Source organism: Salmo salar, chromosome ssa09 (assembly GCF_905237065.1).
Source record: "Salmo salar chromosome ssa09, Ssal_v3.1, whole genome shotgun sequence".
Taxonomy (NCBI): domain Eukaryota; kingdom Metazoa; phylum Chordata; class Actinopteri; order Salmoniformes; family Salmonidae; genus Salmo; species Salmo salar.
This window is the reverse complement of record NC_059450.1, coordinates 81,125,202-81,138,475: the sequence shown is the minus strand read 5'-3', so window position 1 is coordinate 81,138,475 and position 13,274 is coordinate 81,125,202. Positions and strand designations below refer to the sequence as shown.

The 13,274-nt window shown below is 44.3% G+C and overlaps 1 protein-coding gene across 1 annotated transcript in view; it reads right to left on the bottom strand.

Annotated features, from left to right (window-relative positions):
• si:ch211-159i8.4 (matrix-remodeling-associated protein 5-like) overlaps positions 1 to 6,566 on the bottom strand; it is a gene marked incomplete at its 3' end in the record, with an annotated part of 9,927 nt that extends 3,361 nt beyond the window's left edge. Inside the window, exons 1-3 of the mRNA XM_014212679.2 lie at positions 6,252 to 6,566; positions 2,574 to 2,812; positions 21 to 150 (exon numbers count right to left, since the gene is read on the bottom strand). Coding sequence (XP_014068154.2) covers positions 21 to 150; positions 2,574 to 2,785 — 342 coding nt within the window. The remainder of the gene's footprint in view (positions 1 to 20; positions 151 to 2,573; positions 2,813 to 6,251) is intronic.
• Between the last annotated feature and the right edge of the window lie 6,708 nt (positions 6,567 to 13,274).

Here is a 13,274-nt window from a genome sequence, read left to right as displayed (position 1 = left end):
TGTCTGTCGGGGGAACTTACCTGCAGAGAGCGCAGGCTGTAAAACGCTCCTGGAGACACGGTCGTGATATCATTCCCATGGAGCATAAGCATCTCCAGCTGGCGGAGTTGTGTGAACTCTGACCCCCCCACTGCCTGGAGGCTGTTATAGCTACACAGAGAGACATAGAGAGGGAGGGACAACATGAGAATGTTGCAGGAGCTGCCTGCCTGTGTGAAATATAAACAAGTAAAGAGCCAATAATCCTGAGAAATCCTCAAAGACATGGAACAGATCAAGCAATCCTTTGGCAGGGAAAGTTACACCAGTGTGAGCCATTCCAACCCCCCACATGTACCGTAGATTGTTGGGTGCAAGTACAGAGCGTTCTTTAAAAACGATTATATATCAGTTCAATTCCCATAACCCAGAGCACCCCATAGTTTCTTGTAAGTAGGCTACCATGTTATACTGGGCTGTCAAATAAAGTCTAACCAGAACATGTTGGCCTATTATATTGGATATTATTAAGATAGAGGACCCGACAGTCTGTTTACGCTGAACAAAAATACAAACACAACATGTAAAGTGTTGGTCCCATCTTTCATGAGCTGAAATAATACATATTTCTCATACATTTTGTGCACAAATTTGTTTACATCCCTGTTAGTGAGTATTTCTCCATTGCCAAGATAATCTATCCACCTGACAAGTGTGGCATATCAAGAAGCTGACTGAACAGCATGATCATTAAAAGGGTACCTGCTGTCTCGACCTCTGAATGCTCGGCTATGAAAAGCCACCTGACATTTATTCCTGAGGTACTGACCTGTTTGTTGCACCCTCTACAACCACTGTGATTATTATTTGACACTGCTGGTCATCTACGAACGTTTGAACACCTTGAAGAACAATCTGGCCTTAATGGCCATATACTTTTATAATCCCCACCCAGCACAACCAGAAGAGGACTGGCCACCCCGCAGAGCCTGGCTCTTCTCTAGGTTTCTGCCTTTCTAGGGAGTTTTTCCTAGCCACGGTGCTTCTACATCTGCATTGCGGTCCACGAAAGTAAGTCCACAAAGTAAACCATTTTTGTATGGAGGTCAATGAGAGTGTTGACATTTGTTAACATATTGTTAATTTGCTACGTGAGGCGTATTTGATAGAATAGAAGTTTCATCATGGTTAGGTTGTTATGTTTTTATTTAACTAGGCAAGTCAGTTAAGAACAAATTATTGTTTACAATGATGGCCTACCTGGGCTAAACCCAGACGATGCTGGGCCAATTGTGCACTGCCCTATGTGCCTCCCAATCACAGCCAGATGTGATGCAGCCTGGATTCAAACCAGGTACTGCAGTGACACCTCTTGCACTGAGATACAGTGTCTTAGACCACTAAACCACTCGGGAGCAATGGCTATGAACGTGTTGATATAAGTGGACTCACGTGACATTCCGGCAACTTTGAAAAAACAACAACTTTATATTGGAGTTGTGCCTGTTGTCAGAGATAGAGGACTCATCATGGATATTATCTGTTTTAGCATGGATACTGCCATTGAGGGCTTCCACCATTTTAAAGTAGTCACCTGGGTGGGGATTCATCTGAGTTGGGAGCAAACAGCCAAATGAAGAAGAAGAAAAATGAATTACTTTAACATGGAGATACACTGAGTAGCGCTGCCCATGCTGTCACAGACACTATAATGTTCACTCGCATATCTGCCCTCTTATTGCCTAAAATGGTCCCACCTGATTTCGCTGCCTCCCTCCCGCCTTCCATCTTTCAGGACATGTATTACCATTGTTAGAGCGGTCACTTGACTGTCTTGACAATATAATAGACAATCTTTGGGAAGGTATACACTTGTTTCCCCGTGGACCAGTTTGTACATTAAACATTCTCCATTCAGGCTACAAAGGAGCAGATATCCTTCTTAACTCTATTTAATGGTGTGTTCTCTGGACAGACGAGTCAAACGTATAACTTTTGGGCTCAATGAGAAATGTTATGTTTGTCGAAAACCAAACACTGCGTTCAAACAGAAGAACCTCATCACAACCGTCAAGAATGGTGGTGGGAGTGTGATGGTTTGGGGATGCTTTGCTGCCTCAGGACCTGGATGGCTTGCTATCATTGACACAACCATGAATTCTGAATTGTATCAGAAGATTCTAGAGGAGAATGTCAGGCCATCTGTTCTTGTGCTGAAGCTGAACCGAAAGTTAGTCATGCAGCAAGACAATGATCCTAAACTTACACGCAGATCTACAAAAGAATGGCTGCAGAAGAAGAAATTACGCATTTTAGAATGGCCTAGACAAAGTCCGTACCTAAACCCCATGGGAATGTTGTGGCAGGACCTGACGCCAGCTGTCCATACAAGGAAACCAGAACATGACATTTTGCAAACACTCCAGAGCATGACATTTTGACATCACATGACTATAGCTCACAACATCGTCACACTTCAGAACATGACATTTTGACATCGTCACATGATGATAACACTCCAGAACATGACATTTTGACATCATATCATTAAATAGAACATTTATACAGTATTTGGAATACAGGAGCAGTCTTACCCCAGGTTAACCCTCTCTGTGTCCTTGGGCAGGTTACGTGGGGCAGAGGTGAGGTGGCGGAAGGTGCAGTGTACCTCCTTGATGCCGGGGCAGCTACAGCCCCTGGGGCATGGGGCACACAGGGCCAGGGGGGAGAGGAGCAGCACCAGCAACAACAGCACTGCCCTCAGTCTCAGCCAGGGAGCCAGGACAGTGACACCCTCAGCAGCCATGGCAGGTCTCTCACGCCATCATCCGACCTGGAACAACATGAAGACACAGGAGGGAAGGTTAGTGTGCTTCAGCAGTTTCACTTTGTAAACGGTAAAGCTATTGTTATTGTGATTGAACATTTGCAAACTCTAGAATTCCTGTAATAGTGCAAATAAATCAAAATCTTCTTAAGTGGTAGTACAACATGCTAACATTACAAAAGCACAAAGGGCTGGAGATGTATTAAACTGTTGAAAGTAGGCCTAGCTACAGTGTTTGGTTGTATTCATTGCTGCATCTCTTGCTTTCGTAACTTTGTCCTTCACTCTTAGAAAAAAGGGTTCCAAAAGGGTTCTTTGGCTGTCCCCATAGGAGCATCCTTTTTGGTTCCAGCCAGGTAGAATAGAACCCAAAAAGGTTCTACCTGAAACCAAAAGGGTTTTACTTGCAACCAAAAAGGTTTCTTCAAAGGGTTCTCCTATCAGGACATCCGAAGAACCCTTTAACGTTAAGAGTGTAAGAATTATGGGAATGAGTTTTAGAATATTGTTTTAGATGTTTCATATCCAAATGCATAGAGCTGCTGCTGAATTCATAGGGGAAAAAACCCATAAGATTCTTCCTTAGAAAATGCAAAGCATTAAATACTTATTGCATGCCTGTGCTAGCAGGCCTACGCATTTGAGAGCTCAATTACAAAATCCCTCTTCAAAAGGTTGATGACAAGTACAGTACCTCCCAAACGGCAAAATATTCACCTTGAGGGCAAATAAAACAAGCTACAGTTTCTTGTGTTGTTGGTGCGTTGCCTTGTGCGGACCTTGGTGGTTAGAGGCTAAGCTGTTTGTCATGCCGTGTATGCAGAGGGTCTATGAAGGAGCCATGATTTATCATGTCTGTCGTTGGTATGATAATGACCCATGATGAGTGTGCCAATTTTGGACAGTTTCCTCCCTCCCTCCCCCTCTTCCTGTCCCACCACCTTTGCTGACTCCAGCTGCATGTTGAAATACCCATCTGAGTGAGAATAAAACATACTGACAGCCCAGGCCAGGCCAGCCCAGCCCAGGCCAGGCCAGCCCAGCCCAGCCTAAAGGGACCCTGTAAGAGAGTGAAAATACACTCTGTCTGAGGATGACAGGAGTTAGTGTTAGAGTAATACGACCATAATATAGTCTTCAAACTGACTCCATTATCATGTGAATGCTGTAGGTCCATAAGCGTATCCGATGGGTCTAGTCAAGGGAGCTAGCCTTGCATCACCACTCTGAATACTGTACACTGAGTTTACAAAACACCTGCTCTTTCCATGACATAGACAGACCAGGTGAATCCAGTAGAAAGCTATGATCCCTTATTGATGTCACTTTTTAAATCCACTTCAATTAGCGTAGATGAAAGGAAGGAGACAGGTTAAAGAAGGATTTTTAAGTCTTGAGACAATTGAGACATGAATTGTGTATGTGTGCCATTCAGAGGGTGAATTGGCAAGACAAAAGATTTACGTGCCTTTGAATGGGGTATGGTAGTAGATGCCAGGTGCACTGGTTTTGTGTCAAGAACTGCAACGCTGCTGGGTTATTCACGCTCAACAGTTTTCCATGTGTATCAAGAATGGTCCACATCCCAAAGGACATCCAGCCAACTTGACACCACTGTAGGAAGCATTGGAGTCAACATGGGCCAGCATCCCTGTGGAACGCTTTCGACACCTTGTAGAATCCATGCCCCAACGAATTGAGGCTGTTCTGTGAAGACGGTGAGGTACAACTCAATATTAGGAAGGTGTTCCTAATGTTTTATACACTCAGTAAGATACATGTGTCCAAGATAACCGTTATGCAATTATTAAGAAGCTGAGAGACAAAGAGCTAACACTGTATCTTGAGATTAATGTCAGCATTAAATGATTGAGTTAACCTTGGCTCAGAGCTGCACAGTTAAGAGGCCAAGCATATCTGCTATGTGTAGTGTGAATAACGTTTATCATTAGACCATACATAAAATAATAATTCACAGAATAATACTCAGACATATGAGGACCACCTTTCGTATTAATTTAAAAGTAATCAGATTTATTACAGTTATGCAATAAGAGTACACTTATCAAATGGTTCCTACCAGAAGTCTTCGATGTCAAAAGATACTAAATATCTAAACGTCTAAACGTATAAAAACCCGCTATAGTGTAATGGAACGCTACACCAGGAGGTTTACAATGACTCCATGAACAAAGTTTCCACCAGTCTTTTGTTCTCTGTGGGAATGTCCGGCGCTGGAGAAAGCCACGGATAAGGTATGTTTGACTCTTGTGATAGATCTCATATGGTCAGCCATCCAGGCATTGCCATAAATCATGATGGAGTCATCACGCTGGGCCTCGGCGCCTGCAAGTCGCTAGACGCATCTTCATCACTGGCCTTCATCATCATCTCTTTATTTTTAGACTACAACCCAAAACACGTCACGCACACATCACTGATGACAGGAGTGAAAATAGAGAGAGGTCTGTGGTTACAGCAGTCTATGCTACATGTTTGCTAGTCGTAAAAGTTTGTTAGCTGTGCTTTTAAATCATTGTCAGTAGGTGATCATGCAGGCTTTGCTGGGTATAAACCGTATTGTGTGAAAATGTACAAATGTATACCACAGTACTGAAAACAACCTCCAATCTTTGGTGCACACCTGATGACATGTCACGTACCACCAAACGTTCATAACAAGTAACTGCCAGTCAGTTGGTCCTTACATTGATGGGTTTAACACAACCCACAGCTATACACTAGAGGAGTTTCTCTCCAGTCTTTAATCATCTGGCAGAGCTGAGGCACCACATGCCTGTAATGTATAATATATCTAATTCAGATCAAAATCACATGTGCTGTCTGAGAGTCAAAATAACACATATATGACACCCATATGTTTCCCATATATGACGTAATCTATGTTATGAAGAACCTTCACACTTTTTATTGAGATTTCAAGCAAATTGAAGATGCCATTTTAAATATTCAATTTCAGGGGTATAGTAATATAAATCTCTCGGACTGTAAAATGTTGGACTAAAGCCCCTTTTCCACATGTCTGTCTTTACTCTGAATTGTGATTAAGCGCTTCACTATGAATTGCAGTTATGTATATCCTAGCCACAGGTCAATCAGTCCAAAATGACAGGAACCATATAAAATAACATTAATGTATGTCTTGATTTAAGTCTTGAATTTGTTTCCAACTAGAATTGACTGTTTCTTATAAGTAAATGCTTTGTGTTTAAATAGCCTTAATGTTGACAAATCAAAGATTCTTCAGGCAATTGTTCTTTTGATTTCATATGGTAAATGAATTCAGTCAGACTTGGCGTCAGTTGATTACTCACCTAAGAAAGGAATTTTGTGCATCAGCAATAACTTTTTGCACCAACAACAATGTGAACTTCACTATGGGGCTATAATCTTCAACTCTTGTCAAATACTGTATGTTGCTTACCTGGAAATTCCTCCAAGAAAAAGTCGGTTGACAGCAGTGTTCACAGTAGCCAGGACAATAAGACACCAGTTCGGTAGAGGAGTGAGGTATCCAGTCTGTGTTTAGTCTTGTTGTGACGCTCTGAGGTAAACCAAGCAGCACTAGGTCTGTGTTAGGAGTGATGGAGGAGAGTTGGGTCTGTTTTAGAGAGGTGGGACCCTAGCTGCGTCTGCTCTGGTCCACCCAGCCATACACATCTGGATTAGAGCTTAACTCTAACCCACTCCTCTCTTCCTGAGAGCCTGGCTATACAGGGGAGGAATGCTGTGCTCTGGCTCTGCCTTTGCTTCTCTCTCCTCCACCCCCTCTATTCTCTCTCTCTCTCTACCCTCCCCTCTCTTATTCTAACACTGTGATTATTTCTATCCTGTTGGCTTGTCTGGTTGGTTTTTACATAGAATATCATGAATGTAAAGATGATACATTTATAATGTTTTACATATTTTCAGATATATTTGAACAGGTTGGTATCAGATATATTCAGATTAATACCCCCAAAGATAATCGCATTGAAAGCAATGTTGTCAAATACTTTTGTCAATTTTCCAAATTGTGAGGTTGCAATACTCCCCCCCCCATATGCAACCCCCCCCCAGCCGAATATACACTCCCCACCCTCCCCACTCCAATATACACCCCCCCACCCAGCCACCTCCGCATTGTAAATATGAGTCAGACAGGTATTATTGTCAGATTGGCCTCTGACATTCCTGTCCCCCTTCTTCCTTTCACCTCCTAAACGTATCTTCTTCCCCATGTCTGTGATGACAGGCTTTGCAGTTTGCACCCATCATCCATCCACAGTACCCCCCCCAACCATCCATCCCCAGGTCCCTCCCATCATCCATCCACAGTAACCCCCCCCCACCATCCATCCACAGTACCCCCTCCACCATCTGTCCACAGTACCTGCCCACCATCCATTAACAGTACCCCCCACCACCATCCGTCCACAGTACCCCCCCACCATCCATCCACAGTACCCCCCCACCCCATCATCCATCCATAGTACCCCCCCTAACAGATTCTGTTCAGTTTTTTTCTGTATTCTGCTGTTGTTTCATTTTCTGTGTTTGCCCAGCAGTGTCGGGACAGGATGTGTCTGCTCATCATCATGCTGACCATGTCTCTCTGCTGCATCTGGCAAATTAATTTGGCTCTCTTCACCTTTTACTGTTTCTCAGCGATAGTCAGACCTTGGAAAATGCTGGAAAGTGAAGAAATAGCAAAGCAGCCAATCACTCTGAATTTGCTAAATAGATTAGATACACAGGCCAATACCTTGTAGCTACAGTACATGTAGCAGAGGAAATAAGAAATCTGAACCATGGAAGCTGGCACAAAAGCCTCAATCACTCCTAACCAAAAGAGAGACAGTCAGGGTACGTCCATTCTAGACTGAAAGTTATTTTGGTCTTAGTGTATCATTAATTCATCCTCCTTTTCTCTACCAACACAGATAAAGCCATGCCTGCCCTCTGCTTGTGGTACTGTGAGGGTTGACAGGGGAACAATGCTATGAAAGAGATCATGCACAGGAGAGCTCTCACCTTACATGAGTGGGCTCATCTTGCATTCCCAGAACACTGCTGTCAGTACGCTGTCTGTCTGAGATGCAGACAACCCACCATGGGCTCCGATATTAATGCATGCACTCTCTGTTTCATCTTTACAATGGACTTAACGTGTAAAACAACATGCTAGGGACGATTTGGGACTAAATAACTAACTCTCTCTCTCTCTCTCTCTCACACACTCACTCACTCACTCACTCACTCCTTCAGGGACCGAGTTCCTTTAGATCTCGTAGGTCATTACCCCAGCTAGCCCAGAGCTAAGTGGCAGCAGCATACCAAATCAGGCCCCTCAGCTCTGCTCTTCACCAACTGGGCCTGGCTGTCCTTTTGAGCGTGTAACTGCTATGTAATGCTGTGGTGGTGCTGTCCTGGACTAGGTTCATTTGAAGATCAAAGTATCATTGGGTGTTTGATCCAACTTTACTTGTACGTAAAGGGATCAGGTCTTGTTTTGCCTGCTGACCTAAAATCGATGGCAGATAGAACTACTACACCAGAAACCAACTTGCTCTAACTAACTTGCTCCGTAAAGAGCTGGAGCAGTTCACCTCAGGCCTACATCATTAAAAAGGCATCATCAATCATTAACATTCAATTGAGCATTATGCACTCACACAATGAGACCACTCAATAATTGCTATGGTCTATGCGCACCCTGAAAGCACATTCTTAAGGTTCCACTCCATCGTGGGTGATGGCGTGATCATGTATTCCACATCTCAATTCATAAAGATGCCAATGATATTTATTTGCAGTTTCACAGTGAGCCAGCCCATCATTCTAATGATCTAAAAAAAAAAAATCCGGAGTAGAAATACTCTCCTCCATTTGCCAGGGTTGAACAGAACCCAGCAGTGTGATGCATGATAACCTTTTCACTTTGGGCTACAGTGCTACCACATCTCCAGCAGAGCTGAGTCGAGTATTTAATTACCAAATTAGGCTCAGGATGATTGGACTCCCTGTGATACAAATGGAGAGTTTCACCAATCACACACTAAGGGTCCTAAATCACAATGAAACATGCAGTCCATTACCGATGCCTTGCTCTGTCTCTCTCTCACCTCTCACCTTGTCCATACTCTGTCCATCTCAGCCCCTGGCTGCCTGCTCTCTCTCTCTCTCTCTCTCCCTCTCTCTCTCGCTCGCTTCTCCTCTCTCTCTCTGTTACTCTCCCTTTCTCTCTCTGTCTGTCTCCCCCATGTAATCCGTGACCCCCTTTGACAGCCACAAATCAAGTGGTCAACAGCTCCGGACATGGTTATCACAACTTCTATTGAATGTGTTTGGCTTGTAATCTTCTCCTTGTGACGTCAATAAGAGTTTATTCTTCTGGAAGCCTGTGTGCCGTGCCAGTTTATTCTTCTGGAAGCCTGTGTGCCGTGCCAGTTTATTCTTCTGGAAGCCTGTGTGCCGTGCCAGTTTATTCTTCAGGAAGCCTGTGTATGCCATGCCAGTTTATTACCAAACTTTTGACTGGTACCATATAAATTGCATAGTGGCGCAGCCAGCCCACAAGGTGGTGCAGCGTCCCGTTACATTATTTAGGGGAGAACAATGATATTTAGAAAATTAAATAGAAAACACAGAGACACTCTTCAACTTCCCCTTTCAATCAAGTAATCATATTTTAGAAAAAGCTGTTGCACAGCAACTGACTGCCTTCCTGAAGACAAACAATGTATACGAAACGCTTCAGTCTGGTTTTAGACCCCATCATAGCACTGAGACTGCACTTGTGAAGGTGGTAAATGACCTTTTAATGACGTCAGACCGAGGCTCTGCATCTGTCCTCGTGCTCCTAGATCTTAGTGCCGCTTTTGATACCATCGATCACCACATTCTTTTGGAGAGATTGGAAACCCAAATTGGTCTACATGGACAAGTTCTGGCCTGGTTTAGATCTTATCTGTCGGAAAGATATCAGTTTGTCTCTGTGAATGGTTTGTCCTCTGACAAATCAATTGTAAATTTCGGTGTTCCTCAAGGTTCCGTTTTAGGACCACTATTGTTTTCACTATATATTTTACCTCTTGGGGATGTCATTCGAAAACATAATGTTAAATTTCACTGCTATGCGGACGACACACAGCTGTACATTTCAATGAAACATGGTGAAGCCCCAAAATTGCCCTCGCTAGAAGCCTGTGTTTCAGACATAAAGAAGTGGATGGCTGCAAACTTTCTACTTTTAAACTCGGACAAAACAGAGATGCTTGTTCTAGGTCCCAAGAAACAAAGAGATCTTCTGTTGAATCTGACAATTAATCTGGATGGTTGTACAGTCGTCTCAAATAAAACTATGAAGGACCTCGGCGTTACTCTGGACCCTGATCTCTCTTTTGAAGAACATATCAAGACTGTTTCAAGGACAGCTTTTTTCCATCTACGTAACATTGCAAAAATCAGAAATTTTCTGTCCAAAAATGACGCAGAAAAATTAATCCATGCTTTTGTTACTTCTAGGCTGGACTACTGCAATGCTCTACTTTCCGGCTACCCGGATAAAGCACTAAATAAACTTCAGTTAGTGCTAAATACGGCTGCTAGAATCCTGACTAGAACCCAAAAATTTGATCATATTACTCCAGTGTTAGCCTCCCTACACTGGCTTCCTGTTAAGGCAAGGGCTGATTTCAAGGTTTTACTGCTAACCTACAAAGCATTACATGGGCTTGCTCCTACCTATCTTTCCGATTTGGTCCTGCCGTACAAACCTACACGTACGCTACGGTCACAAGACGCAGGCCTCCTAATTGTCCCTAGAATTTCTAAGCAAACGGCTGGAGGTAGGGCTTTCTCCTATAGAGCTCCATTTTTATGGAATGGTCTGCCTACCAATGTGAGAGACGCAGACTCAGTCTCAACCTTTAAGTCTTTACTGAAGACTTATCTCTTCAGTAGGTCCTATGATTAAGTATAGTCTGGCCCAGGAGTGTGAAGGTGAACGGAAAGGCTGGAGCAACGAACCGCCCTTGCTGTCTCTGCCTTGCCGGTTCCCCTCTTTCCACTGGGATTCTCTGCCTCTAACCCTTTTACAGAGGCTGAGTCACTGGCCTACTGTTGTTCTTCCATGCCGTCCATGGGAGGGGTGCGTCACTTGAGTGGGTTGAGTCACTGACGTGGTCTTCCTGTCTGGGTTGGTGCCCCCCCTTGGGTTGTGCCATGGCGGAGATCGTTGTGGGCTATACTCGGCCTTGTCTTAGGACGGTAAGTTGGTGGTTGGAGACATCCCTCTAGTGGTGTGGGGGCTGTGCTTTGGCAAAGTGGGTGGGGTTATATCCTGCCTGTTTGGCCCTGTCCGGGGTATCATCGGATGGGGCCACAGTGTCTTCTGATCCCTCCTGTCTCAGCCTCCAGTATTTATGCTGCAGTAGTTTATGTGTCGGGGGCTAGGGTCAGTCTGTTACATCTGGAGTATTTCTCTTGTCTTATCCGGTGTCCTGTGTGTATTTAAATATGCTCTCTCTAATTCTCTCTTTCTCTCTTTCTGTCTTTCTCTCGGAGGACCTGAGCCCTAGGACCATGCCTCAGGACTACCTGGTATGATGACTCCTTGCTGTCCCCAGTCCACCTGGCTGTGCTGCTGCTCCAGTTTCAACTGTTCTGCCTGCGGCTATGGAACCCTGACCTGTTCACCGGACGTGCTTGTTGCACCCTCGACAACTACTATGATTATTATTATTTGACCATGCTGGTCATTTATGAACATTTTAACATTTTAACATTTTGACCATGTTCTGTTATAATATCCACCCTGCACAGCCAGAAGAGGACTGGCCACCCCTCATAGCCTGGTTCCTCTCTAGGTTTCTTCCTAGGTTTTTGGCCTTTCTAGGGAGTTTTTCCTAGGGAGTTTTTCCTAGCCACCGTGCTTCTTTCACATGCTTTGCTTGCTGTTTGGGGTTTTAGGCTGGGTTTCTGTACAGCACTTTGAGAATATCAGCTGATGTACGAAGGGCTATATAAAAATAAATTTGATTTGAATTTGATTATTCTGGAAGCCTGTGTGCCGTGCCAGTTTATTCTTCTGGAAGCCTGTGTGTGCCGTGCCAGTTTATTATTCTGGAAGCCTGTGTGCCGTGCCAGTTTATTCTTCTGGAAGCCTGTGTGTGCCGTGCCAGTTTATTCTTCTGGAAGCCTGTGTGTGCCGTGCCAGTTTATTCTTCTGGAAGCCTGTGTGTGCTGTGCCAGTTTATTCTTCTGGAAGCCTGTGTGCCGTGCCAGTTTATTCTTCTGGAAGCCTGTGTGCCGTGCCAGTTTATTCTTCTGGAAGCCTGTGTGTGCCATGCCAGTTTATTCTTCTGGAAGCCTGTGTGTGCCATGCCAGTTTATTCTTCTGTAAACCTGTATGGGCCATGCCAGTTTATTATTCTGTAAGCCTGTGTGGGCCTTGCCAGTTTATTATTCTGTAAACCTGTATGGGCCATGCCAGTTTATTATTCTGTAAGCCTGTGTGGGCCTTGCCAGTTTATTATTCTGTAAACCTGTATGGGCCATGCCAGTTTATTATTCTGTAAACCTGTATGGGCCATGCCAGTTTATTATTCTGTAAACCTGTATGGGCCATGCCAGTTTATTCTTCTGTAAACCTGTATGGGCCATGCCAGTTTATTCTTCTGTAAGCCTGTGTGGGCCGTGTCAGTTTGTTCACCTCTTCTTCTATAGAGTTTTGGGGTTTATCCAGGTTTCCTGGGGAATAATCTCATCTCTGACTGGATTGTATTTGTCTCAGTAATTGATCTACCCAAGATCTTGGCATTGACACTCATTTATAATGCTTAACCCTTTCACAGGTCACTGCTCTTTGTGACATTCTGACTTCATGGTGGGATGATTTATCTGAATAACACCTAACCCTTCTGGGACACCGTACCTTCCTTTCTTTCTTCCAGTGTCAATGGAGAAAGCCAGGTAGAGAAGCGCTGAGTCACTGAGAAATGTCTCCTTATCAATTAGAAAAGAGTTTGGCCTATGGCCATTTGTTATCAATGTACCTTGTTGAGACAGTGAATATCCATTGTGAATCTGTCCGACAGTGTCCTCATCAAATGACCCATCCCTCCATGTATTTCACACTTCGTTTGTTCTCACCCATATTGCCCCCAATTCCAATAACGTGGCGGATCAAGTCTGTCCTTCAGGAATGGACCAATGGAAATCTCTCCTAACCGAGACCAGCTGCAGACAGACAGGATGGAGCAGGGCCAAGAAGAAGGTTATCCCTGGGTAGATAAGTCCATGGCTCCTCAATGCTCTGTCACCCCTCCCTCCTCTGCAGAGCTGTAAATCTCTCTATAGTCAGATCAGACCAGACCAGGGCAGGATAGGACAGGATACACCGTGCCTGCCCTGTGCGTGTGTGCAGTCCTGGCAGCTGGACTGTAGGGGAGCAGTCAAACACACT